The sequence below is a fragment of the Pseudophryne corroboree genome, chromosome 6, assembly GCF_028390025.1.
Source record: "Pseudophryne corroboree isolate aPseCor3 chromosome 6, aPseCor3.hap2, whole genome shotgun sequence".
NCBI classification, from domain to species: domain Eukaryota; kingdom Metazoa; phylum Chordata; class Amphibia; order Anura; family Myobatrachidae; genus Pseudophryne; species Pseudophryne corroboree.
In genome coordinates this window covers 45317979-45340926 of record NC_086449.1, presented here as the reverse complement: position 1 = coordinate 45340926, position 22948 = coordinate 45317979, and the positions used below count along the sequence as shown (strand labels likewise).

General features: G+C 46.6%; 1 protein-coding gene across 1 annotated transcript; it reads left to right on the top strand.

Annotated features, from left to right (window-relative positions):
- Window positions 1-11401: 11401 nt before the first annotated feature.
- Window positions 11402-20858, top strand: LOC134934224 (mucin-3A-like). Its single transcript, XM_063929709.1, has 5 exons — window positions 11402-11706; window positions 16562-16723; window positions 18510-18613; window positions 18825-18883; window positions 20412-20858. Exons 1-5 carry the CDS (start codon window positions 11402-11404, stop codon window positions 20445-20447), a joined length of 666 nt encoding a protein of 221 aa, XP_063785779.1. The 3' UTR covers window positions 20448-20858.
- Window positions 20859-22948: the final 2090 nt, after the last annotated feature.

The window sequence follows — 22948 nt, the reverse complement described above, 5'->3', positions numbered from 1 at the left end:
GGATTAAACGTTGTTTTTAACCACCATTTTCTTTACAGGTGCCGCTTTAACACATTTAACATCATACAAGCGCTTGAATATTAAGTTAATGTACCTATTTTCAATTGAGCTGCTAAGACACATTAAGCGCAGTTAAAACTGCATCATTTATACGGGATCCGGTCTGAAGATCGACACTGTCTAGGTCCACAATGTTTAGGTCGACCACTACAGTTCGACAGTCACTAGGTCGACACGGTTGGAAGGTCGACAGGGTTTCTAGGTCGACATGTGCTAGGTTGACAGTCCAAAAAAGGTTAAAAAAAATGTTACTTTTTCATACTTAACGATCCACGTGGACTACGATTGGAACGGTAATCTGTGCCGAGCAAAGCGGCAGCGGAACGAGGCACCTTGCCCGAAGCATGGCGAGCGGACGCGGTGCACTAATTGGGCTTCCCGTTCACTCTACGAAGAAAACAACACACACACAAAAAAAAGCGTATGTCGACCTTTTGACCTGTCGACCTAGCACATGTCGACCTAGAAACCCCGTCGACCTTCCAACCCTGTCGACCTAGTGACTGTCGACCTATAGTGGCCGACCTGAACATTGTCGACCTAGACACTGTCGATCAAATGATCCACACCCATTTATACAACATAATATGCCTTTAAGAATTATCTCTCTCTCTCTCTCTCTCTCTCTCTCTCTCTCTCTCTATATATATATATATATATATATATATATATATATATATATATACTGTATATACTGCATACATATATTTATATTACTGATTTTTGGTGTGATGATGTCATCCATACCCTTTAATGATATGCTTTTGGCCTTCTCACATTCCTCCCACTTTGCAGATGGAACCTGTGTACTCTGAAATTCCAGGCTACAAAGATGTGGTCATTCACGATCTCAAGTAAGTGTCTCCTGATTGGTTACCGTTATAAAGCGCACATTTTATTACTTCACACACAGAGAAAGAGTAACTACAGAATAGTACGATAGCTGATAATTAAAAATAAAATAATGGCCTCAGCTGCAGTCATTCTAAAATTCCTGAAGAGCCTTAAATGACCTGGTAAAACTGTAGAGGAATAAATAACAGTACTATAGCCTTCACGTGTGTTGCGTCAGCTCTGGGGAACAGGGGGATGGCAATTTGGCCGACTGACCTCATCACTCCTTGAAAATGGGCCCGACCCCCCCCCCCCCCCCATTTTCAGGAGCACACCCAGCCTCGCCCACTCCCCACCCCTAAAAGGCCCCATCCTGTCAATTAGGCTAGTGTTCAGGGGGCACTGTGTACGATGACCCAGGACCCATACGGCACATGTGCAGGCCCCTCACCATTGGGTTTGCGTATATCTCCAAATTAGGCCCATATACAGCATTGGAAAAGGCTAGTGATATGACTAGTAAAAGACGATAAGGATTTCTGAGACTCATGGGGGTGTATTTACTAAAGTCCTGATTTTGTCCGAGTTTGTTTTTTGTTTTGTGTAAAAAAAAGAATATTGTTTTTAGGTGGTAGTACTACAAGTCCCAGCAAGCCTCCCCCGCAAGCTGTTGGGACACTAGGTAAGTATGTGAGTGTGTAGGTGTGCATGTATGTAAAATAAAGTTTTACTAACACGGTGTGTGTGTGTTTTGTTTTTATCTGGGTATTTTTGTTGTTGTAGAACTACAGGTACCAGCGGGCCCGTTATTTCCTCGCATGCTGGTACTTGTGGTTCTCCAAGTACCAGCTTGCGGGGGAGACTTGCTGGGACTTGTAGTTCTTCCACACACAAAAAACAATATTCTTTTTTTCACACAAAGGCTATCAGCCTCCCATCCACCACCCAGGGATGGGGGGGGGGGACAGCCTTGGGCTTCACCCCTGGCACTTGGGTGCCTGGAGGGGGTGAACCCTTGATTTAAGGGGTCCCCACTCCTCCAGCAAACCCCGGCCAGGGGTCACTAGTTGGGGGGGGGGGGGGGGGGTAATGCCATGGCTGCAGGGACCTATATAAAAGTGTCCCCCAGCTGTGGCATTATCTCTCTGGCTAGTGGAGCCCGGTGCTGGTTTTAAAAATACAGGGGACCCCTACATTTTTTGTCCCCCATATTTTTTGAACCAGGACCGGACGCAGAGCCCGGTGCTGGTTGTATAAATATGGGGGGACCCTACGCATTCCCCCCCCCCTGTATTTTTACAACCAGGACCGTCTCAAAGAGCCCGAGGTTGGTTAGACATAGGAGGGGGGACCCCACGCAATTTTTTTTTTTACATTTAACACTTTAAATACTGATCACAATGAAGCCCTGCACGGATCTTACTGATTCGGCCGGGCTTCGCTGTGTTATGTCCGGCAGTGTTTTACTAATCACTCCCGTAAAACACTGCCCGACAATACGAAGGACATCGACATCAGTGAGAAAAACTCGGCAGCTTAGTAAATTACCGTAGATGGATTCAAATAGTTGCAGTAAAATACGTCCGATAACATTCGAGATCAAACTCCCTCCAAATCGGCACAAACATGAATATTAGTAAATATACCCACTGGAATCCATATTTGTATAAGCACCAGAAACGAAATATCTGCATGGACGGATTGGCCCGCTGAGTTGCCAGGATGGTTTGCAGCTGGGCTGGGCCCCGTACTCTCCATAGTGGCCATGCATCCCCCCCCCCTCCCCCACAACGGGCCGATTCATATATGTGGCTGGCAGCTGTCACCGGGCAGCAGTGTCGGACTGGGGCATGATGGCCCCCCCTTGGGAATGCAGTGATAGGGGCCCATACTTAAGGGTGTGTCCAGCCTACAAAGGGGGTGTGGCCAGCCTCCACAGAGGCTTGAAATACACAATAGACTTGTGCAGTGTAATGAAACATATCTACTATGTATAATACAAGTGCACAGTCTGGAACCTGATCCCTAGAGGAAGGACTGGGGGCCCCAGGCAGAGAGGCCAACCGGTGGTTTCCCCTGTACCCTTGTGGGCCAGTCCGAGCCTGCCGGGCAGACATGGAGGGAGAGGGCCATTGTCACAGGGGAAAGTGAAAGTGAAGGGAGAATGTACAGCTTCTAACCTGCTGCTGCCGGGCATACTGGCTATAGTGGTTATGGCAATAATGGCCTTTTATTACTTCAGATTAGGGATTTCGAAAAGGGGGATGTGGCCTTGGTAAAAAGGGGTGTGGCTTCATGGGAATGCCTCCCGTTTCCCTCATTGAGGGGGCAAGCCCATTGCTCTATGAGCTGCTGGCATGCCCCCAGTCTCTCTGCCTATGCACATGCGCACAGCGTATACTCTCCAACTGGACCTTTTTAGCAGGTACAGTACCTTTATTTTATGGTCTGTACGGATTTTTGTCTCACCAAACTTCCATTGAAAGTATTGGAAAAGGGACATGGCCACGCCCACTTTACCCTGGCCATGCCCCCTTTCCTGAAGAGCCACGAGTGACAGGAGCCTCCCAACTGTCCGTCCTCCCCTCCCTGCGGGACACTATGGCCCACGGGTGAAACAGCGGGACAGTCCGCGAAAAATGGGCCTGTCCTTCGAAAATCGGGACAGTTGGGAGGTACGGTTACGGTAATCATTTATTTCACATTGCTACATATGTAGAGGGGCAGGGGGAGTAGGGTCAGATAGGCAATTGCGAGAGACAGGGGGTAGGGGTAGATAGGGGATGGGGAGGGTGGGGGTAAGGGGCAAATAAAAAATGGACAGGGTAAGGGGGGGGCATGTGGGGAGATAAAGGAAGGCAGATATTTTCAATATAGTGTTATATATAATTAAAAAGTAATTACCCCTTGCCTTGCTCCCTTGTGATTATATAGCTTGGTGATGGTCTAGTGCATAGGTCAGTGCAAAAGGGTCAGTAAAACTTCCAGATCACTATTATTCTTTCCTGTCGGGTGTTAATGTGATGGTGGTTTTCCTGTGGGGTGTCAATGCGATGGCTATTTTCCTGTCGGGTGTCAATGTGATGGTTATTTTCCTGTGAAGGACAATGTGCTTTATTTATTTATTCTTGTGCAATGTTTTTCCTCTGCGCATGTATCTGAGTTGCACCCGCGTGCGTCCTGGTGGTAATCGTACAGAACCGATGCACACACATATATTACAAATGTGTTGTCCGTACCTAGGTGGTTACAAGGGGTTGGCTAATAAGACACAGATGTAACGTACTATGGGCGTGTTACACAGGCATGTTGCTGTGTACAGAGACACTGAATTTCTCACATTGGAGGACAGATGATCTGCACCTAGCACAGTGCTGGTGAAAGTATCATTTGTGTGACTGATGGTGGCATCTAATGACGCACAAAGCATGATTGCAGCACCTGTACACGCTGACAGGAGGCGTGTCAGTCCTTGCATATTCGGATGCAGGGATCAGTGGCAAACGCAGGATTTGCATGGGGGGGTTTCCAGAACTGGGCGGAGCCAATCACGGGGGTGGGGACTGAGGTGACCCAGTATATGCTGGGTCCGTAAAACTAGTGTGTCTGTGTGTGTGTGTGTGTGTGTGTGTGTGTGTATATATATATATATATATATATATATATACACATATATATGCTTGTGCCATTATGCCACAGTTTACACTGCACCACTGGCTGTTGGAGTGATGCAGGTCGTTGATTAAGTGGATGCATTAAAATCATTTATACTAAAGTCCTGGAGTGCCATGTCCTGTCTTGGACATTTGTTTGTTCTGACTCTTCTACATATATATATATACATATATCTACACACACATATATATATATATATATATATATATACATACACACACACACATACATATACACGGTTGGTCTTCAGTATGCCGGCGGCCGGGCTCCCAGCGACCAGCATACCGGCGCCGGGAGCCTGACCGCCGGCATACCGACACTTATTCTCCCTCGTGGGGGTCCACGACCCCCCTGGAGGGAGAATAGAATAGTGTGGCACGCGTAGCGTGGCGAGCCCGCAAGGGGCTCATTTGCGCTCGCCACACTGTTGGTAAGCCGGCGGCCGGCCTCTTAGCGCCGGTATGCTGGTCGCCGGGAGGCCGGCCGCCGGGAGATCGTAGTGAACCCATATACACATATACATAGCATATTAAACATGCATACATATATATATATATACACACACATACAGTACACATATATATACACATGTATATATATATATATATATCATATGTGTGTGTGTGTTTATATGTATGTATGTATGTATATACATGTGTATATATGTAGGCACATGGATATATATGTACTATAATTAAAATAAAGTAAACTTTTATTGCACTTGCAAGTGCCACCAGGAAGACAGCAGGCTGCAGAGGACGCTAGACAGTCATTAATAATACTCATGCAGCTAAAAAAAAAAAAAAAAAATATATATATATATATATATATATATATATATATATATATTTATTTATTTTTTAGTGGAGGGGGATTTCTGGGTACTCGGAAACCCCCCCTGGGTGCGCCACTGGGGATGTACACCAGGGAAGAGCATTGTAGCCGCATTAGCATTAAGTTGCAGACACAATTGCTGCAAAAGACCCAAAGAAGGCCGCAACTGCCTTCAACTCAGAACCGGGCCCCATGAGGAGCGAGTTTCCTGCCCTGCTCGACAGCCTCCACCCCATCAACAGACTCTGGGCCTAATTCAGCATGCTACAGCCCTCTGCAGTGTGCGCATGTGTAGAAGCCGCACTGCGTGTGCGCACAGTGAGATGCAACGGCATCTCACATGTTCGAACGCCTCTGCCTGATTGAAGGGCTAAGGCGTTCGCGGGGCAGAAGGGGGCGTTGCAGCGGCGTTTTAGGGGAGTGGTCCGGACAACACAGGTGCATTTGGAACCGTTTTTGGGGCGGGATACGGCGGCTGCGTGACATCATACACAGCCGCCGCGAGCCTAAACCTGGCGGGTAGCCGTCTGCCTCTGCAGCTAGGCTGCGTCAGCAGAGGGCAACCCTAAACATGCGACAGCATCACCGTCTTGCGATGCGCTCGCAAGTTTGCATGGGGGCAGGAGCCGGCATGTGGGGTGGGCTTGCCCTGTGCTGTACATCACCCCACATGCTAGAGTAAAGGGCTGTAAATGTGCCCCTGAATGCCTGTCATTATGGGCTTAATTCTGAGTTGATCGCAGCAGCAATTTTAGCAGTTGGGCAAAACCATGTGCACTGCAAGTGGGGCAGATATAACACGTGATTTGGGTGGAGTGTATTCAAACTGAAATCTAAATTGCAGTGTCAAAATAAAGCAGCCAGTATTTACCCTGCACAGAAACACAATAACCCACCCAAATCTAACTCTCTCTGCACATGTTATATCTGCCTCCCCTGCAGTGCACATGGGGGGTAATTCCAAGTTGATCGCAGCAGGAATTTTGTTAGCAGTTGGGCAAAACCATGTGCACTGCAGGGGTGGCAGATATAACATGTGCAGAAAGAGTTAGATTTAGGTGGGTTATTTTGTTTCTGTGCAGGGTAAATACTGTCTGCTTTATTTTTACACTGCAAATTAGATTGCAGATTGAACACACCCCACCCAAATCTTACTCTCTCTGCACATGTTATATCTGTCCCCCCTGCAGTGCACATGGTTTTGCCCAACAGCTAACAAAATTCCTGCTGCGATCAACTTGGAATTACCCTCCATGTGCACTGCAGGGGGGGCAGATATAACATGTGCAGAGAGAGTTAGATTTGGGTGGGGTGTGTTCAATCTGCAATCTAATTTGCAGTGTAAAAATAAAGCAGCCAGTATTTACCCTGCACAGAAACAATGTAACCCACCCAAATCTAACTCTCTTTGCACATGTTATATCTGCCCCCCCCCTGCAGTGCACATAGGGGGTAATTCCAAGTTGATCGCAGCAGGATTTTTTTTAGCAATTGGGCAAAACCATGTACACTGCAGGGGGGGGGGGGGGGGCAGATATAACATGTGCAGAGAGAGTTAGATTTGGGTGGGTTATTTTGTTTCTGTGCAGGGTAAACACTGGCTGCTTTATTTTTACACTGTAATTTAGATTGCAGATTGAACTCACCACACCCAAATCTAACTCTCTCTGCACATGTTATATCTGCCTCCCCTGCAGTGCACATGGTTTTGCCCAACTGTTAACAAAATTCCTGCTGCGATCAACTCAGAATTACCCCCTATATGCAGTAGGATGAGCGCAAAGCTTTTTCTAATAAAACCCTGAAGCAAAGACATTAGAACTTTCCGATAATAAACGATGACATTAGAACTTTACGATAATAAACGATGACATTAGAACTTTCAGGTTATTATTGACAGGTTAGTCATATGCTGACATTATTTGTGAATGATAAAAAATGAACATTGCTTGGAAACTAAGTTGTACGGCGCTCTTTGTCTCTCTCACAGGAGCGGCAGCATTATAGTAAACCATTCTGTTGTTGTGGAGTTAGACTACACTTCAGAGGTCCCCATAGCCGAACAGTTCAAAAATATCACTGTCTATCTTGACGAGCAGCTGAAAGAACACACGTGCACTGGTAAGCCTACATATATAACAATGGTAATATTTTCAAATCCCCACAAGGGGGGGACAAGAGAGAGAAACCAGTTATAACTCGGGTGCACACAACCCAACCAAAAAATTATATAATAATTAATTACGTCACTAGGGGAGGAGACACGTCACCAGGGGGAGGAGCTAAATAGTGGCTATGTCTCTACATTGTAGCACTTTAATGTAGTTGAATGGACTGTCAGTGGCACTGAACTAATATTGCAACATTTGGATACACATGTTACTAACGCCCCAATTTTGGGTTCATGAATGTGTGGATAAAATAGCACATATAATGATCAAATAAATAGACACATCTGCTAATTGTTTTTAAATCTTTATTCATATTTTCTATTCTTACATTTCTCTGCTTTTAAATACTTCGCTCATCAGACAATAAAGGACGATTAGTCCATAAATGACAAACAATAATTTTTTAAACTTTCATTATTAGATGTATATGGGCAATTTAGCCTCTGGTGGATAATAGTAATATGGGAGAGCTTCTATAAATTTTGCAATGAATTATTATATAATTTTTTGGTTGGGTTGTGTGCACCCGAGTTATAACTGGTTTCTCTCTCTTGTACCCCCCTTGTGGGGATTTGAAAATATATGTCTTACCCAGGCATTCCCAACCGTGGTCCTCAAGGCAGACCAACAGATCAGGATTTAGTGATATCCAGGCTGCAGCACAGATGGTTAAATCAAAATAACTGAGCTACTAATTAAGTCACCTGTATTACAGCCTGGATATCACTAAAACCTGCACTGTTAAGGTGGGTACACACTAGTAGATATATCTGCAGATCAATTGATCTGCAGATATATCTATGGACGGATCGAGCAGTGTGTTCAGCATACACACTGCCCGATCCGTCGGGGACTGACGTCATGAACTGGGCGGGCGTGTACACACGCCCGCCCAGTTCAGCTGTCAATCACCGCCGGCCGCCGCAGCATGTGTACGGGCGGTCGGCTGACCACCGTACACACACACCGACGCACCAATATATCGGTAGATATATTGGCCGTCAGCTGTGCTGCGCGGCCGATGCGATACGTCTGTGAACGACGGAGTTCACAGACGTATCGGCCGTACACACTGGCCGATGGTCCCGCGATATATATCGGCCGTTCAAAAGAACGGCCGATATATCGACCAATGTGTATGGGCCTTTAGTGTGCCTTGAGGACCGTGGTTGGGAATGCCTGGTCTAACCAAACCAGTTGGTAGCACCTTATGAACCTTTATTATGTTTCCATGTGGAGAATTTTATACTCACATACTGATATATTACCAACAATTAGGAAGGGACCCCAACTTTTTGGTTAACACAGTATCACCTGTTATTTTGGTGCAGGTTATTCCCCAGAGGTGGTGGGAATTTAATCTCTCCATCTTTGGAATTTTGCATAACAGTGGTAATGTCACAAGTAGAGTGAGCATTTCCAGACATGCCTGGCCGTGCCGTTGAGTACTATTATTTAGCTTAATTGCCATGGGTAATTAGTACACACTTCATCCCCCTGTCATCGCCACTGGCAACAGATATTCCTACCATGCCTATCAAACAGACCCTTCTGCCAGCTCCAGTCTGGCCCCAGTATGGCCTATTCTTGAGTTCTATTCATGAAGCAGTGATAAGAGTGGAGAAGTGAGCCAGTTGAGAAGTCGCCCATGGCAACCAATCAGCTTTAAAGTAACATTTATAATTGACATACTATAAAATTATACAGAGCAGCTGATTGGTTGCCAATGCCGACTTCTCATCTGGCTCACTTCTCCTCTCTTTTCACTGCTTCATGAATAGACTCCCTTGTCCCTGTCTTCAGATGGGCCCGTTCATGGGCAGATCATTCCTGAACTATGCCTTGCCCCCACTATCATGGCCACCTCCGGGGTGCCCCTTTATATAATATTTCTGTGTATGCGTGGGCAGTGGGGCCGGATTCTAATGTTTTTCTATTTCTTTTACAGCACTCTGTTTTGATAAAAACTTCACCATCCCAGAACAACAACCACCAGATCCAACAGGTAAATGACACATCTCTTGTTTCAGACATCAGTTTGTAGAGAAAGGTCCCGATTCTCAGTCTGACGCAGCAGCATCCGTGTCTACGCCTACTACCAGCGTTGTTTCTGGCACTTTATGCAAAGCATACCCTCCAACATTTTACCCATAAAAATCTGTACAAATTTGGGAAAGGGGCGAGGCCACGTGTAAAGGGGGCGTGACCATGTCCCCTTTCCTATACTCTCAATGGAAGTTTGGAGAGTTAAAAATCGGTACAGACCATAAAAAGGTCCAGCTGGAGGGCATGGCAAAGTTCTTCCCAGGAGTTCATTAGTGGCTCTGCATGTGTAAGGACTGAGTTGCCCAAATTTGGCGACATTAGACACCACCACCACCACCAATTGCATAAACAACAGTTAAACCAGCCCCATGCTAGTGGAGGATTGTCTGTCTCCAAGCCACCAACCGGAAATGCACAATACATCTCCGAGACCGTGCTTCTCAATGGCAACTGCGACTCTGGATGCAGGTGCACTGTGGGCCTGATGCAAAGATGGACGGAAAGGCAAAGCAGCTTGCAAGCAGCTTCGAATTTCCATCCTATCTGAAGGAGAAACATGCAGGAGACGTCTCAGCAGAAGATACACCCCCTGCATGTAGCTGTGATCCCAGCACGTCGCAAGCTGGGATCCATTATTGCGACCATCAGACTCTTGACTCTCGCCTCCCAGAAAACGGGTGCAGGTACAGAGGAGAACTACAGGTGACATCGCAAGGCCAGTTCTGCGCATGTGCAGAACTGACCTTGCGCAGCCGCAAACTCCTGATAATCATGAATCTGCATGCTGCAGCACTCCTGCGTCCAGCTCTGAATCAGGCCTTGTGACTGAGTGCATGAACTCTGGATACACGTGCATTGTGACTCTGAGCGCACATACTCTGAATGCATGTGTGCTGTGGCTGAGCACACAGACTCTGGATACATATGCACTGTGACTCTGAGCGCACAGACTCTGGATACACGTGCACTGTGACTCTGAGCGCACAGACTCTGTATACACGTGCACTGTGACTCTGAGTGCACAGACTCTGGATACACGTGCACTGTGACTCTGAGCACACAGACTCTGGATACACGTGCACTGTGACTCTGAGCACACAGACTCTGGATTCACGTGCACTGTGACTCTGAACACACAGACTCTGTATACACGTGCACTGTGACTGAGCGCACAGACTCTGGATACACGTGCTCTGTGACTCTGAGCGCACAGACTCTGGATACACGTGCTCTGTGACTCTGAGCGCACAGACTCTGGATACACGTGCTCTGTGACTCTGAGCGCACAGACTCTGGATACACGTGCTCTGTGACTCTGAGCGCACAGACTCTGGATACACGTGCACTGTGACTCTGAGCGCACAGACTCTGGATACACGTGCTCTGTGACTCTGAGCGCACAGACTCTGGATACACGTGCTCTGTGACTCTGAGCGCACAGACTCTGGATACACGTGCTCTGTGACTCTGAGCGCACAGACTCTGGATACACGTGCTCTGTGACTCTGAGCGCACAGACTCTGGATACACGTGCACTGTGACTCTGAGCGCACAGACTCTGGATACACGTGCTCTGTGACTCTGAGCGCACAGACTCTGGATACACGTGCACTGTGACTCTGAGCACTCAGACTCTGGATACACGTGCACTGTGACTCTGAGCACTCAGACTCTGGATACACGTGCACTGTGACTCTGAGCGCACAGACTCTGGATACACGTGCTCTGTGACTGACTGACATACGTACTGTACAAAAACAAATCTTTCAACTGAATCCAACATGGAAATTGCGTCCACCTCAGAATCAGAAGCATTATCTGTAGCCTATTGCTTTAGCCCTTCCATGAGAAGTTATTCCACCCCACAGGATAATCAGAATTATTGCATTATCGCTGACGCTGCGTATTCTCCTTCCACAGAAATGTGCAGGAACAACGTTTCAGATGGGCTTAAAGATTTCTTTTATGCAGTGCAGAGCTCAGAAGGACTGCTCTGTTTGTCTGCCTGTAGCTCCGAATCCAACAGAAGTCTAAATTGTTACGATGGAAGTTGTCAACTCCAGAATGTGACAGGTCCACGTTGCCTGTAAGTAACTCTTTTACTGGACTTTCCATCTTTACATGACTTCAGGGCCTGAGTTTGTACGCTGCGGCGTCCTACAAGCTAAGCTTCATACAGCAGAAGCCGGCTTGTACCTTTTATCGCAACCTTTATTAATCCTAATAACAATTTAACTCTAATTTAAAAAAAAAGACACGACAGCTGTATATGGCGTTAAAATTGGTCATCAATTTATCGATGACATATAGGGGCCTAATCATCACCATTCATCGCTCATATTCGCACTGCGATAATTGATTGCATTGCACAGATGTATCAATTATCGCATGCAGGGACAGATGCCTGTCCGCAGAATCATCGGGTTATTTTTCGGGACCCCGTGGACCCCCGCACCGTAAATATACTTACCAGTCCAGGGAGCCGGTCATCGCTGCTCCTGCTGGGCTGCCGGACGCCGGATCCTGTGCGCTGCTATGACCCCCGGTACTGTAAAGTGAGCTGCCGTTTTGCAGCGTCACTTTACTGCACCGGGGGGTCACAGCGCAGCACATGGAGGACCTGGCGCCCGGCAGCTCGCAGCAGAGTAACGATCACCGGCTCCTGGGCTAGTGAGTATGTTTTTCTTTTTTACATTTGTTTTTTGTTTTTACAAGTGATCAGCTTGCGTGTCCATTGGACTCACAGAGCTGATCACAGTGCCGGGTCCCTGCACAGCTTTCTCTGCCAGGGGGCAGAGAAAGCTGTGCAAAAGGTAGCAGATTGCAGTGCTGCCCTGTGATTACGCCAGCCTGAGGTGGCGAGATTATTACAGGGCACACTGCGATTATTTTTCACATTTTTCTTTTAGTAAATTCGGCCCTATGGCTTTTCCGATTATAAGTATGGGGAATATGTTGTGGGTTACTAAAAAAAAGTGAATTAAAGGGTTTGGAGCAGTTTTCATGAAATGCACTTCAATACATTGGAGTAATACTAAAATATTGTGAAAACTCCCTTTTTTCACATTATTTTAGTAAAAATAATGTTAATAAATAGACCTCATAGTCATCATGTAATAGAACAGTTTCTGCAACCACAATAGCCTAATAGCCTAATATGTCAAAAGTGGGTGTAATCCTGCAGCCCCAAGGTACACAGCTAGAAGGCAACATTTCCATATCCGCGGCAATAAAGTGAGGCCCATCCATTAAGATAGAGGGGGTCACTCTGACCCGATCGCACGCTGCAGTTTATCGCAACGTTGCGTTCGGGTCAGAACTGCGCCGGCGCATGCCAGATGGTCAAAAACCGGCGGGCCGCTACGATCGCCTCTGCCTCTGACAGGCAGAGGCAGTCGCTGGGCGGGGGGGGGGAATGGCAGCATTTGGCCGCCGTTTCGTGGGCGCGATGAGTAGCTCCCAGCTAGCCCGCTAAAACTGCGATGGTCAGGAGCTACTCTTGAAGTGCAAAGGCATCACACTGGGGGGTGGCACGGACATGCGGGGAGGGATAGCCCTGTTCTGGGCGTCCCCTCGCATGTCAGTGTGGATGATCGTAGCTGTGCTAAATTTAGCACAGCTACGATCATCTCGGAATTACCCCCAGAGTCTCTGGCCTCCACACTAGAGGCTAACAGCAGACACAGCCTGTGAAGAAGAGTGGACCTGTGGTGCACCACAAATGATTTGATCTGCCAGATCCCTCCAACCAACAGCCAGGCTTGCTCTACAAGCGGCAGCCCCACCACCAGCACTACATCCTAACTCCAAACTAAAAACCCTCAAAAAACCTAATAAAAAAACCCCCAAAACATTCTGTCACAGACCCCACGCACCCTGTCAGGGCGGTAAAGAATTGACGTCATGGTATCATGGTGCATCATGGGAAAAACAAACTGAGCCACGCTGGACACTTCCCCAAATCGCTACCCCCATCCCCCCCCTTCCCCTAGATGGACGTGAAGGACCCCAGTATGCACAGTCGCCTCAAGTAACTCCCCACAGAAAAAGGCATCCCACTGAAACCCCACCAGGGTAACAAGGCAACGGCGGAGAATAGGGCAGTGGCTGACGCAATCAGAGGTAGAGCCGCCAAATACACAAAAAGTGCACAAGCTGCCACACGGACTTAAAACCAGACAAACCCCGGCAAATAAAACTCCAAAAGTAGCGAAACATAACAGAGGAAGAGGAAGCTAACGTCAAAACAACAAAAATAGAGGGTCAGAAGGGGGGGATTTAAACAGGGACAGAAAAAAAAGAGAACACATGCATGTACATTTTTCCCAACAAAAACAACAGCAAAGTAAAAGTACAGTATAAAAACCCGCTGCCACTGAATGCATTGTACGGAGGTAGACGTACACTGTGACGGTATCCAAACTCCAGGTCGACACCAAGTAGGTCGACACCAGTTGGTTGACACAGCTTAGGTCGACACTGCAAATAGGCCAACGTGTACAAAAGGTCGACATGAACAAGATCGACAGGATAAAAGGTCGACATGTGTTTTTGACATTTTTTCTCTTTTTTAAAAAACGTCATCATACTTAACGATCCACGTGGACTACGATGGGGAATAGTAACCTTGCCCGAAGTTTGCTCGCAATGCGAAGGGACACGGTGCACAAATTGGGGTTCCTGGTCACATTAGGAAGAAAAAGACACCAAAAAACTCATGGCAACCTTTTTTTCCTGTCGACCTTGTTTGTGTCGACCTATTTGCAGTGTCGACCTAAGGTGTGTCGAACTAATTGGTGTAGACCTTGAGTCCCAGACCCCACTGTGACCATCCATCTGAGCCAGGGACAAATAACGCTAGAAAAGGGAAACTATACTAAATTATAGGGAAAACCAAGCGGTCAGTACAACCGATTAGGATGCAGGGCCCCCGGAAGATTTAAAGGGAGAAGTAATTATAAGGTGGTCTGTATATTAGCATCCTAACCATGGGCCCCCATTACAGACCGTGTAGTCTCAATAACCAACATATCCAGGCAGGTGGCCAACTAAAGGGAAGAGGGAATAAGAGCCGTAAAGCGCAACGGAATTTGCTGCCCTGTATAAGAAACTGTGAATACATAAAAATAAATAAATGACGGGGTGAAGCCCACTGCCGTAAACAGCGACGCAACAGTGAGCCGACATGCCAATGTAGCACTGTCGTCATCCAACGTAACGGGATCGCAGCCGCCCCTAAAGCAGACACACTAACGGGGGCGGTGAAATCCCATGGATGCCCTGAGTCATGCAGATGGAAAACTCCCCAGAAGCCAGGTTTAACATAAACAGGTAAACATAACTAGCAAGAGAGCAAAAGCAAGCGTAAACAGTATAATAAGGTGATAAAAAGAAACACAAAGACAAAAGTTAGTCCCCCCACATTCCACCTAGAGGGACAACGGCAACTGTGCAGCACTACACTGGACCTGCTATGCTATCACTTGAGGCTCGCACGTGGGGAATGGCGGAGATTAAGACCGCAACACCAGGTGACAGCTGCAGCTGCGTTCCGCGACAATACACGGGTTAGGCTGCTTATATCCCAGTAGGGTCACCAGCACCGCACTGTTCCAGGTGGGCTGCTCCATAGACGTGCGTGGGCAAGTGCCATCTTCTGACGGCATAACTCTACTGTACACAAACAAGCTCTGACAACATTTGGTTTTAAATTGCTCTAGAACCGTCTTTATACACAGTATGGTGATGGCAGTGTGCTCTGCTTTTGTCTCAATATCTCCTCGGAGTTACTGTAAGTACTTGGCAAAAAGCCACATAGCTTAAATTAGATGTTTCTGCATGAGTTATGGCACCAAAGTCTCTGATAAATAGGTCTCCTAATTCTCATGAATAATCAAAGGGGATGTGGCCAGGAAAGGGCCGGCTCTACCATTAGGAAGCTCTAGGCATCTGCCTAATGCACCCGGAATTTGCGGGGCTCCACTGAGTCTGCCTATACCCAAATTAAGGATGTCTCCGTACATAATCTAGGCGGTGGCTATGGAAGTTGTATCTGCACTTTGACTTTAGGGGCTGGGAAGTGGGTATTGGTGGTGGTAGGGGTCAGTAGGCTGAAGTTTTTCCTAGGGTGCTCAAAAACCTTGTACCGGCCCAGGGTCAGGATCCCGGTAGCCAGAATATGACAGCGGGATCGCGACCATCAGAATCCAGATGGATGCCATAGGTAAGTACTGGACTTGGGGGATAGTGTTAGGCTCTAGGGGGAGGGTTAGGGTTAGGCTGCAGGGGCGGGGGAAGTTAGGTTTAGGCTGCAGGAGGGGGCGGTTAGGGTTAGGCTGTGGGAGGGGAAAATTAGGGTTAGGCTGTGGGTGGGGAAGGTTAGGATAACGGGTAAGACTAGGTAGGGGTAGGGTAAAAACACTTACCGCGATTCGTCAGGATCCTGACTGATGGGATTTCATATCTAACCCAATCAAAGCTACCCAGAAGATGAGTAACTTCATGCTGACTCAAAAAAAGCGGAGAAAACTACAAAACTGTTGTAATAATATTAATATTATACAGTAAATATTAGAGATGAGCGGATTCGGTTTTACTCGGTTTTACTCGGTTCTCAAAACCGAATCTTATTGGCTATCCAAAACACGTGACATCCGTGAGCCAATTAGATGCCGTTTTGAGAACCGAGTAAAACCGAGTAAAACCGAACCCGCTCATCTCTAGTAAATATGGCATTTATATTTTGCAAACAATATAAACTTAGGGACGCTGGATGCAGGTTCACATTTTTACAGTTACAACAAGTCATTTTTACAGAAAAATGCATTACCCATAAGTCCCTAATCCATTAGGAGAGGCTCATTTGCATATGATTACTATGCTCTCGTATATTAGAGACAAGCAATGTTTTGATTGTGTTATCTTATTTTGCCTTTTTACAGTTGCCCAAGAACTGACCTATACATCTACACGTCCAGCAACTGCCAGGGGAGACTGCTAAAGGCGGGGATCTACGGGGGCGTGGGCGCATCCATCGCCATCCTGCTCATTGCGATATTTGTGGCGGCATTCTTCATCTTTAGATGGGGGAAAGTAGAAAAGTGGTGAGCATTTAGCAAGTGTGTCAATTCTGGGAATGAAATTGTGCAAGAGTATTCTGTCACAGAATCAAGTGTTGAAAGTATAATTAACTAGATTCGATGAGTAAAGCTGGTTACACGCCGGAGCGATGTTGGGCCGATATGATGTTTTGTAACAACATATCGCCGACATCGCCCAGTTTGCCTGCATGATTGCGTGCTCCCGCTGGTTTCTAGCGACTGTCGCCGGTCGTCCGTGCCGCACATCAAACCTAGCAATATCACTAGAGATTTTGTGCCTGTCGTGCAGAGTGTACGGCAAACTGGACGACAAACGATATATTGGATCGATTTGATGTGACCTTCATGTTGCAGTGTGCACAGGAACAACGATAATTCGCTTGCAACCAAGTAATGCGATACCAGCTCTTCAGATAAGAAAAGGATTCTGAGTTTATGACCTGGGAGTCCTATTGCGCATGCATGACCCTCAAGCTGCAAATGAGCAATCCTCTAATGGGCACTACACTTTGCGCGATCCGCCGCTGAGCTGCCCAACGGCAGATACGGGCAACGGGCTACCCGGCGGTGGGGGAGCAGTGATGGGGATAGTGACGTTTTTTCACTCCCCCCCCCCCCCGTCTCCATAGCAGTTCAGGCGAATACGGACGAGATCACCTGTATTGGCCTGCATGCACAAGCGACGGTGCACCAGCGATGAACGAGCGCAGGGCCGTGCATCGTTCATCGCTGGAGCCTCCACACTGAAAGATATGAACGGTATCACGTTCATTTGTGAACGAGATCGTTCATATCTTACAGTATTATCGCCCAGTGTGTAGGGCCCATTTGACATGGAGAGGGATCCTTCACATCCCTCTTTCTGGGACTGTTTGCAAAATAATCCCATATTCTTCTGTAAGCTTCTATAGGCAATGCCATATATAGATGGTACTGTTTATCTTGCATAAGCTCCAGGAGTTCTAAGGGGACTTATGTACAGCAGATATCTCTGATGTCTACTGCAGACCCTTTTTAATTCATATGATGGTCCATATGTATTGTGGTAAGCCTCCAAAAACAGTAGGGATCAGACAAGCAGTGGTCCAGACAGTAGTCCAATGCAAAGGTCAGGACAGGTAGCAATACAGAAAGTAGTCATAGTCTAATGCAGAGGTCAGGGCAGGCAGCCGTCCAAAAAGTAATCAGTGGGCGAGGCTAAACATGCAGCAAGAAATTCACATACGCAGCGTTACAGCAACGCATCATGGGCACCGTAAAGCACAAGAAGACAATACTAAATAAAGATAGAGGCCGATTTACCAAACTAAACATAGCGGTCAATCCTTCGAAAATCAATGTTTTTGCAGGATATCTATAGATGCGCAGTCAGCAAGCCAGATCTGAAATATGGGCGCGAAGCAATAGCGTCAGCCACTGCTTTACATTTTGACCTTTGGCCAGGCTTTTATTGTAGCATGTGTCCCGGCACCTGTCCCATAATAAATACTGCCCTAAATGCACTCCAGATCACTGCAATACAAATTACAATAAATAGCCCCCTTACTGAGCTGAGCCCCCTTGTTACAGTGAGGTCCAGATAGGGCTTCACTGGTTTTGGGATGTTCTGTCTTACAGAACTTGGAACTGGGGGTACTAGAGTGTATCAGGTTGCCCATCATGGATATTAAGTGATAGAACTGGCTATTATCAAATTATCTAGCTGTTCATATTATGTCCCGGAGCTCCTTTTTGGTGTGAATGTACACTTTACGTAGATGTGGAACTGTGTCACATTTTGTGTTTTCAGGGATGTCTTTGCCATGAATCAGGAGGAAAACTGGTATGAGGATAAAGACGATGAGTGGCACACTGATCGTGGCATCATCAACATATCTCAGATTCCAGAAGAAGGTATGTCACTGTGCCACCCTATAGGGGGAAGGTGGGGGGGGGCAGAATCACAGCCTTACTGTATCTGTCACTGTGTCACCCTGCAGGGGGCGGAACATGCACATAATTCCCTTCTGCCTGTGTCATCCTGCAGGAGGAGGAACACAATCGTAGTCTACATACGTAATAGAACCCATTGATGATGTATTTCTGTTTCTCCTTTTCTATACAGATTTGTACAATAGAGGGAAGTTTACGCCAACCCTGGAGAACATAGACACAAAACTTGAGGTGCGTTCGCAAGTCTTCATCTGAGTCCTGGCTTTATTATCTAGTCGCATGTCACCCCCGCTGTCCTAAACTGACAATAGAGGTCCATTTACAAATCATTTAAATTTGTCTGCAAAGTAAAAAAAAAACTAAAAATCAGCCATGCAGAGCGAGCCGCTTATAGCAACCTCATGCTGTTCCATTCAGGTGAATAGAGCAGGTCAATATAAAGGGGTATGCAGTCAGAATTTCTGCGGTTAAAATATTGACAATCACAAAGTGGACAGCAGTAGTTCAACACTGATGATGTCAACATGGTTAAAATGTCAGCATCGTTAATTTAGACACCTGCAACATGTCAACATTTCCATTAGGCTTTAGGGTTACCGTTAATGTAATGGTTAAGGGTTGCAGTTAAGGTTAGGGTTATGGTTATCATTAGGGTTAGGGTTGCCATTAGAGCTGACTTTAGGGTTACCATTAGGGTTAAAGTTGCAGTTAGGGTTGCCTTTATGGTAAGGGTTGCCATTAAGGGTTAAGGTTGCCATCAGGGATGCCTTTAGGGTTAGGGTATACCACTAGAGTTAGAGTTGCCTTTAGGGTTCTGGTTGCCTATAGGGTTAGTGTTGCCTTTAGGTTTAGGGTTACTGTTAGGGTTGCTTTTAGAGCTAGTGTTACCTTTAGGGTTAGGGCCACCATTAGTGTTAAGGTTGCCATTAAGGATTAGCGTTAGGGTTAGGTTTAAGGTTGCTACTAGGGTTAGGATAACCAGTAGTGTTACCATTATGGTTAGCGTTAAGGGTGCACCTAGGGTTGTGGTTGCCTTTGGGGTTACTGTTACCGTTAGGGCTGTCTTTAGGGTTAGAGTTACCATTAGCGTTATAGCTGAATTAAGGGTTACCGTTAGGGTTATTTTTAGGTTTAGGGTTACTGCAAGGGAAAGGGTTACCATTAGGGTTGCCTATAGAGCTTAGGTTACCATAAGGGCTTCTATTAGTGTTAGGGTTAACATTATGGTTAGGGCTGCCTTTAGGGTTATTGTTAGGGTTACCATTAGGGTTAGAGTTACTGTTACGGTTGCCATTAGGGTTAGAGTTGCAGTTAAGGTTAGGATTGCCTTTAAGGGTTAAAGGTTAAGGTTATCATTAGGGCTGCCTGTATGGTTAGGGCTGCTTTTAGTATTATTGTTGTCTTTAGGATTAGGGTTGCCATTAGAGCTGCGTCTAGGGTTAGGGTCAGGGTTGCTGTTAGGATTAAGTACAGATTTACAAGCAAACAGTAGGTCGACATGCTGAATGTTCAACATCAACATTACGTTCATGTTGATATTCCTGTGTCGACATAGATGTTGATATTGTGAATGTCGGACAAATATACCCCTCCCTTTGAAGGACCCACGCTGTCTTTTCTCCTACTCAAGTGTGATTTACTACCCGCCGACCTCTACTCCGTTGTCTTCTCTTACTCTTCTATCAAAAATACTCACTTATCTCCACTTTCCTTCTCCCTCTTCTCTACCACTAAATAATTGTTTTCCTTTCCTGTTTAGATCAAGATACAAAGACCAAAGATCTCTTATGCGTAATGTGGCTGCCAGGATGGTGCAGGGGAGGGATCACGGAAGCCTACAATAGTCCTCATAGACATTTTGGAACACTTCTGTAACACTGTGCCAAGTCTTGAAAGCTCATCAGACAACTTTGTCGCTGCTGCTACAGCTGGAACCACATTATTGAGGCTTTAAATCCACCAGGAATGAGTTCTGAAGGATGATGACCACTACAAGCCCAGAAACTGACCTCTTCCGCACTTCCAGCTATTCTTCTCCACACGCCCCATTCTGCCTTGGTTCTGGCAGTACAGTCTACTCCTGAACCCACCTCCTAGTCCTGTAGGACTGCACTGCGGTCTTATCCGCACTGCATTGAACCAGGTTCTGCACTGACTGTCCGTCTTGTACTCTCACATCCAGGATAATATTTTCCCTTCTGCTACTACCCTCATTTATTTAAATATTGTAAGTGACCTACAAGTTTAATTTATTTGATTTTTGTATTCTTTATATTAAAGAAAGGTTCATAAATGTGTTGGCTTTGAGATACTATATACATTTGTGCAGCGTCTACAACCTGTATTCTGCGTATGTAGAATCTACTCCAAGTGAAAATATATAAATAAATGTAGAGCTCTGAATGCAGTTTAGGTGAAACGTACGTATACACATTTCACCCAGCATACATTGGGGCAGATTTATCAAGGGGTGATATTCCTGTTATCACTCGTTACTAATGGTAAATGGTGCTCCAGCCAATCAGCTTCTAAGTTTCAAGTGTTTGAAAAATGACAGGAGCTGATTGGCTGCAGCACCATTTATCATTCGTAACGAGTGATAACAGGAATATCACTCATTGATAAATCTGCCCCAATGTTCCCTACACTAACACCCAGCATGATACAGTATAAAATGGTTATCATGAGTTATATAAGTATATTATCCCTGCATTACACAAATAAGCCAAACCTGTGGAAGACCGCATTGTGTCACATTGCATGTAGAGAGGTTACGGCCATTGCTGCAATCACAGATGTGTAGCGGAACCTGACAACCAACACATGGACCTTCCTTATAATTATGAGGAGTATGTAGGATCAATTATCTTAAAATGATTCTTAATCACGGTCGGATGACACAGGAATGTGTGATGGGCTGATATTAGTTTAAGAGGAATAAAGCTATTATAGTACATTGATCGATCTGAACTCTTGCTGTGATATTAGGAAGGAATTCTCCATATCGGGCTCTGAAAAAGAAAGCCATTGTTGGTGCCCAGTGATGTGATCACTGATCACCTCCTTCCACAGTCACTGAGAGGAGCCCTACCACACTCAGTGATGAGGAGGGGGGTGTCACACATACAGGGGTGATCACTGGGCACTTCCTTCCACAGTCACTGAGAGGAGCCCTACCACACACAGTGATGAGGAGGGGGTGTTATACATACTGTACAGGGGTGATCTCTGAGCACTTCCTTCCACAGTCACTGAGAGGAGCCCTACCACACACAGTGACGATTATGGTGATGTCAGATATAGGGGTGATCTCTGAGCACTTTCTTTCACAGTCACTGAGAGGAGTCCTACCACATGCAGTGATGAGGAGGGGGTGTCATACATACAGGGGTGATCTCTGAGCACTTCCTTCCACAGTCACTGAGAGGAGCCCTACCACATGCAGTGATGAGGGGGGGGTCATATATACAGGGGTGAGTTCTGAGAATCTCCTTCCACAGTCACTGAGAGGAGCTCTACAACAAAGGGTGATGAGGGGAATGTCATACAACCAGGGGTAATCACTGAGCGCCTCCTTCCACAGTCATTGAGAGGAGCCCTACCACACACAGTGATGAGGAGGGGGTGTCAGATATAGGAGTGATCTCTGAGCACTTCCTTCCACAGTCACTGAGAGGGGTCCTACCACATTCAATGATGAGGAGGGGGGTGTCATACATACAGGGGTGATCTCTGAGCACTTCCTTCCACAGTCACTGAGAGGAGCCCTACCACACACAGTGATGAGGAGGGGGGGTGTCTTATATACAGCGGTGAGCTCTGAGAATCTCCTTCCACAGTCACTGAGAGGAGCTCTACAACAAAGGGTGATGAGGGGAATGTCATACAACCAGGGGTGATCACTGAGTGCCTCCTTCCACAGTCACTGAGAGGAGCCCTACCACACACAGTGATGAGGAGGGGGGTGTCACACATACAGGGGTGATCACTGGGCACTTCCTTCCACAGTCACTGAGAGGAGCCCTACCACACACAGTGATGAGGAGGGGGTGTCAGATATAGGGGTGATCTCTGAGCACTTCCTTCCACAGTCACTGAGAGGGGTCCTACCACATGCAGTGATGAGGAGGGGGGTGTCATACATACAGGGGTGATCACTGGGCACTTCCTTCCACAGTCACTGAGAGGGGTCCTACCACATGCAGTGATGAGGAGGGGGGGGGTGTCATAGATACAGGGGTGATCTCTGAGCACTACCTTCCACAGTTACTGAGAGGAGTCCTACCACACAAGATG

Excerpts from the sequence above, each read along its gene's own strand:
- LOC134934224 (XM_063929709.1), top strand. The coding sequence starts at position 11,402 with ATGGAAATTGCGTCCACCTCAGAATCAGAAGCATTATCTGTAGCCTAT. Across the intron at positions 11,707-16,561 it reads GTGACAGGTCCACGTTGCCT|TTGCCCAAGAACTGACCTAT; the intron begins GTAAGTAACTCT and ends GCCTTTTTACAG. Across the intron at positions 16,724-18,509 it reads TGGGGGAAAGTAGAAAAGTG|GGATGTCTTTGCCATGAATC; the intron begins GTGAGCATTTAG and ends TTGTGTTTTCAG.